Here is a 5,911-nt window from a genome sequence, read left to right as displayed (position 1 = left end):
TCAGCTCAGGTAGTTTCCTCTGAGAGACTTGTGGGTCAACAGGACCTACAGGAGGGATAAGAGCAAACTGCGTGTCCCAGCCCTGTCCTGCCACAGGAATGTGTATAGGGGCGGAGGGGGTGGCTGGAAGTTAGCACCAGCTGTCCTTCAAGGCTGCTGTCCTCACAGATTAGGACAACCAGCCTCATCCTGTACTCAGGGTCACAGGCTAGAGACCCTGGTCCCAATGCTAGCCCGTAGTCAATAGCTTTTCTGAGAGAAGCCACTGCAGCCGGGCTCGGGGTCCCGGTCAGCTTCCGCAAATAACTACCCCGCTTCTCTGCTTTGCACCCCACCTAGAGCTCACCCCCCGCTCCGCAATCTTGAGCTCACTCCTTCATCCTCCTGCCTCACCCTCATCCCATCTGCCCCTGCCCGGAAACCCAGGTCCACCTGCCACAACCCAGGTCCCCGTTAGAGCCAAATGTCTCACTCGCCTGCCGCAGGGATTCTTTGCCGTCCTAGTCATTCTGGGTAGGAACTTGCTACTGACCTCTTTCCCTCCAAGGGTTCTAGCCCTGGTTCCTTGGTGCGCTTGGGCCCCCTTCAAACTCGCTATTCCAGATGAGTAAAGAAAAGAAGTTTTCCTTTACAGTTTAAGTCTGTGTTTTAAAGTAGCCCGTATCAGGCCCCCTCCCCTCCCCCGGCTTCACAGCACAAGCGCCCCGTTAATCCAGAGCCTTTCCTCTCTCCAGCCCCCTCCAGAGGCTGACAAGGCCTAGCCTGGGAATCAGCAGTTCTTGTCCCACATCTACTGAGCAGGACAGTCTGTGACCATTGGGCCCACGCTGGCTGGCTCCCATCCCCACAGCAACAGGGACTTCTCTCCAGCCGTGTTCAGGGAGCTTGTGGCCGCCCAGGCCGTCATGGCCTTCACCCAGGCCTTGGTCACCGTGCTGGCGTTGGTTGCTGGGACCCTGCCACACAGACACAGTAAAACCTCCGTTCTTAAAAAGGTAAGCACTGCCCTTGACTTGCCCTGTGACGGAAGTGGGGGCCGAGGCGTGTAGGATCCAGGCCCCATCTGGAGTAGGGGTGGGGGGTGGAGACCTCATCTGGAGAAGGTATACCTAACAGTCCTGGGCAGGTTTCATTTGCCTTTCCAGGACTGGAGACACTGCCCCTGGCCCAGCCCTTATCTGTGTTCTCAGCCCCAGGCTCACCACCCCTCTCCCACTATCCCAAGCCCTCTCTAACCTGCTGATTCTGGGGTTTCCCCTGCTCTTCTCCAAGACCTGGGGACCCTTCTAGATGCAAAGTCTTCTTCTCCCTTTTCTCCCCTCTATTTTATTTTTTTTAATTCTAAAAGTTCCTTCCCTCCCTCCTTCCTCCAACTTCTCTCTCTCTCTCTCTCTCTCTCTCTCTCTCTCTCTCTCTCTCTCTCTCTCTCTGTGTGTGTGTGTGTGTGTGTGTGTGTGTGTGTGTGGTCAGGAACATCTCAATAGAGTCTGTTTTCTCCTCCTCACATCTTTACTCATTCCCGGGGAGGGGGAGGATTGAACTCAGGTCTCCCAGCTTGCACAGCAAGCACCCTTGCTGGCTGAGCCATCTTGCTCCCCCCTCCGTGTCCGCTAGCTATTAGATTTGTGGTCTGGGAGCCATGGAGGTGAGCAGGCAGGATGCCCAGCTCCTGGCTCTTTTTTTTGCCCCATCAACTCCGGCTTCCTGGGCAGGGGTCCGCAGTGACAATCTTATGGCTTTCCCTCCTGGACTCACGGGTTCTTGGGCAATGCCAGGACCTCTGTCATCCTTCAGTCGACAAGAGCTGGTGACCAAGGGGCTATTTCTACAGGGCAACGGAGAGAACTGTGTCCACCACACCCAGTGCTTTAGTGACTGTTGCCTCATAGACCTGGAAAGAGGGGGGGCCTTCTGCACCTCCAAGTCCCGTGTAGGCATGGCGTGCTTGCCACAGGTGAGAAACCACTGACAAGTGGGGAGAGAGTGGGGGAAGCTATAAAAAAGACAGAAACAGATGCCTCTGCTCCCCCACTCCCTACCCCCGCCTCTTGGGGCGCCCTGATCCAACTACCCCAATTAGTATTCATTCTGCAATATCCCTTCTAAGTAGCATTCCGACATCCTGGGCTGCCTCAAGGAAGGGCAACTTGCAAAGATTCATTGAGTCACATTCCCTGCCCCCTATGAAGCCCCGCCCCGTGACTACTTAGTAGGTGCTTGCTGCACACCAGATGCTTGCTAAAAGAGAATCTTTTCCTTAACCTCTCTGAGCTGAGAAGGATGGGAGATACACCTACCCTGACCTAGTGCCCGTGACCTGGATACCTGGGAGGGCTGCAAGGCTAGCTAGGACCTCAGCTTCGCGGGGATCCAGGCTTAGATCATGGCTGCCCCAGCTCCTGTCTTTAGGCCTGCTCTGACCTTAATAAGTGGGACTATGTGTCTCTCTCATAAAGTGGCTGGGAAAAGTTCACAGGGCTCATTCAAGCAGGCTGTGGTTAACTGGAAGATGCAGAGGCACAGAGGTCTTCTTCCTATTCCATGGCCCTGAGCCCAAAGTCTCCTACGAAGGACGGACCCAGCCTCCATATCCTGCCCCGGTATACTGCCAGAGCTTAAAGGAACCAACCAGGGCCCCACTGTGGCCTGGAGAATTTCTTGTTTGTTTTGTTTGTTTTTGTTTGATTTTTTTTTCTTTTTGAGACAGGGTTTCTCTGTGTAGCCCTGGCTGTCCTGGAACTCACTCTGTAGACCAGGCTGGCCTCGAACTTAGAAATCCACCTGCCTCTGCCTCCCAAGTGCTGGGATTAAAGGTGTGTGCCACCACCGCCCAGCAAGAATTTCTTTACTAGAGGTCACTTGGTGCATTGTATCTCCCTCGCTAGAAGGCAGAGATGAGAACTCATCTACTTTGCTTTCTGTTGCTGTGATAAACACCAAGACCAAAAGGAAAACAACTCAGGGAGGAGAAAGTGTGTTACTGCTTACACTTCCAGGTCACAGTCCCTCATCAAGGGACTTCACACGGGAACTGAATTAGAGACCAGGAAGAAACACTGCTCGGTGGCTCACTACCAGGCTCACCTGCCTAGGCATGGTACCGCCCACAGTGGGCTTGGCCCTGCCCTGCCAATCATCAAGAGAATCTCTCACAGACCCAGCCATGAGCCAATCGAAGGGAGGCAATACCTTAACTAAGGTTCTCTCTTCCGGGGTGACTGTAGGTTATGTTAACAAAATCCAGTAGTGGGGAGGGTCCAGCCAGGGAGGGAGAGGTGGCTTATCAGTGAAGAGCACTTGTTCTTGCCAGGATAGGGGTTCCATTCCCAGCACCCGCATGATAGCTCACGACCATGTGTAACCCTAGTTCCAGGCAATGTAATGTGTGTGGAGACATATATAATCCCCTCAGTTCACACCCTTCCTCTCCCACAGACCAAAGGGAGTCTGAACATCATGTGTCCCTGTCGAACTGGCTTAAGCTGTCATTCCAAAGACCCCACGTGTGCCCGCCGGTGTCAAATGATATAGAGGATGACCCTCGCAGGCTGTTCATGTCCACAGCCGCTGCACCCTCCCTCCCCGGGTGCCACCCCACCCCCACCCCCACATCGACTCCTGGGCATTAAAGTCGTTTCCTGGCTCTGGTATCTGTCTGTCCTTTGTGGGAAAGGCAAAAGGGGACACTGAGGCACGAAGAGACTCTCCAGGGCTTGTTTTTGCCTAAAGCCTTGGTGAGAATAGGGATGGGATGGAGGGATGGAGACTTTCCTGGGACGGGGCGGGGCTGAGGATGAGGCTGGGAGGTCTGTGGTGAGGAGATAGAGGGGGAATATTTGGGTGGGGGGACGGAAGGGCAGAGGTCACTGGGAGTGTGCTCAAATTGCGTACGGATGTATAGATGCTAACGTGGGCTAACACGACGACTCAGACTTGCTGCCAAGCCTAAGGACCCGAGCTCAGTCCCCGGGTGTCACACGGTAGGAGAGATGGAACCCTAAAAGTTCTCCTCTGACATCCGCGCGCGCAGCACAGCATGCGTGTGTCACACGCAAAGTAATATTTAAACATTTAACGCAAGAATGTGAGGCTAGAGAGATGGCTGAGTAGTTAAGAGTGCTTCCTGTGACTCCAGGGGCCCCCGGGAGAGTTCAGTTCCCAACACCCCCATTGCATGGCTCACAAGGACCAATAACTCCAACGTCAGTGACTCTGCTGCCCTCTTCTGGCTTCTACAGGTACTGTGCCCGTGTGACCGCTGGAGTGGGGGCTGCGTGGGCATGTACACACACACACACACACACACACACACACACACACACACCATCCAAAAATGCAAGTGTTTGATGCGTGGAATGGCAAGGAGCAGTGGTCTTGATGCCTCCACTGTTAGGTTCTGCCAGCTCCACTGTACAGACAGAGAAACTGAGGCTCAGATCAACAGGCTGTGCCCCAGGTCTGAACCCTTGGGTGTCACCATAGACTTCCTTGCTTCAAGAACATCTGAAAATCCCAACCCGACCCGACTGGTTTAAGTGATGTGGGCAACTTGTTTGTGGTTAGATAATGGAATTTTAGAGTCAAGGCTGGTCCCAGCTCAGGCCCCAGCCAGCCCCGGGTCCCAGGATGAATTCCTTCCTGGTAGCCTAGCCACGGCAAGAGTTCACCCAATAACAGTGAATTTTGAAAATAATCTTTAAAAGGTTTCTTTTTATGTTGTGTGTGTGGCTGTTTCACCTGCATGTACGTCTAGACACGATGTGCATGCAATACTCGCAAAGGCCAGAAGAGGGCACCAGATATCCCAGAACTGAGTCATGGCTGGCTTGGGTGCTGCCTTTGTCAACCGCAGATTAAAGTTTATCTGGAATTTCTTACCTTTTTGTTTGAAGGAGGGGTATGTGTCTCTCCCTATCCTTCTGGAAGCCGGTTGGCTGGCTAACGAGCCCAGGGACCTCCAGATCTTTACTTCTGCCGTGCTGGCATTACAAGCATGCACCGCTACACCCAGCTTTTTTTTTTTTTTTTTAATGTAGTTTGGGGGTTCTCATGTTTCCAAAGCAAGCGTTTCAATGACTGAGCCATCTCCCCAGCTTCGGAAGACTGATAATTACCTAAACCAATCACTGACTGGAAGCTGCCAGCTGGGACAGCCTGGGTTCAGCAGAGGAGGGTGGAAGCAGGCTGGACCTGCGGCTTCCAGGTGTTTCCATATCCACAGCGGCTCTGCCCCGCCTGCTCCATCTTGTCCTTACTGTCCTGGGTTAGCTTGCACCCTGGCTCGGCACCTCTTGCTCCCATACTCCTGAGTGCTGGCACCGAAGGCCTGCAACGCCATGCCCAGTTTATGCAATGCTGGAGTTAGAACCCAGGGCTTCCTGTGTGCCAGGCAAACACTCTACCCACTGAGTCACACCCCCAAGTAACACTATGTGACTTTGTCCCCAAGTTATTTCTGATTGGTGGATAAAGATGCCAACATTCAATAGCTGGGCAGAAGAGAGATTGGGGGGTTTTGGGGTTCCTGGGCTAGAGGGTTGGAGGAGAACCGTGAGGGAGAGAAGAAGGGAGGAGGAAGAGGAAGACGCCATGGGTTAGTAGTCAAGAAAACATGGCCCTAGCCAGGCAGTGGAGGTGCACATCTTTAATCCCAGCACTTGGGAGGCAGAGGCAGGCGGATTTCTGAGTTCGAGGCCAGCCTGGTCTACAGAGTGAGTTCCAGGACAGCCAGGGCTACACAGAGAAACCCTGTCTCGAAAAACAAAAAACAAAAAACAAAAAAACAAAAAAAAGAAAGAAAAGAAAAGAAAAAAAACGAAAGCATGGCCCTGAGGGCTGGCCAATTGGAGTTAAGAGTGGCCCAGATGAAAGATAGTAAAGTAATAACTCAGGGTTATCGATAGGAAAGAAG

General features: G+C 53.1%; 1 protein-coding gene across 1 annotated transcript; it reads left to right on the top strand.

Annotated features, from left to right (window-relative positions):
- Window positions 1-884: 884 nt before the first annotated feature.
- On the top strand, window positions 885-3,641 carry Clpsl2 (colipase like 2). Its single transcript, XM_028777013.1, has 3 exons — window positions 885-995; window positions 1,832-1,954; window positions 3,436-3,641. The coding sequence occupies exons 1-3, from the start codon at window positions 906-908 to the stop codon at window positions 3,529-3,531; spliced, it is 309 nt and encodes a 102-aa protein (XP_028632846.1). The 5' UTR covers window positions 885-905; the 3' UTR covers window positions 3,532-3,641.
- Window positions 3,642-5,911: the final 2,270 nt, after the last annotated feature.

Source organism: Grammomys surdaster, unplaced genomic scaffold (assembly GCF_004785775.1).
Source record: "Grammomys surdaster isolate TR1022 unplaced genomic scaffold, NIH_TR_1.0 277, whole genome shotgun sequence".
Lineage (NCBI taxonomy): Eukaryota > Metazoa > Chordata > Mammalia > Rodentia > Muridae > Grammomys > Grammomys surdaster.
This window is presented reverse-complemented; position numbering and strand designations above follow the sequence as displayed.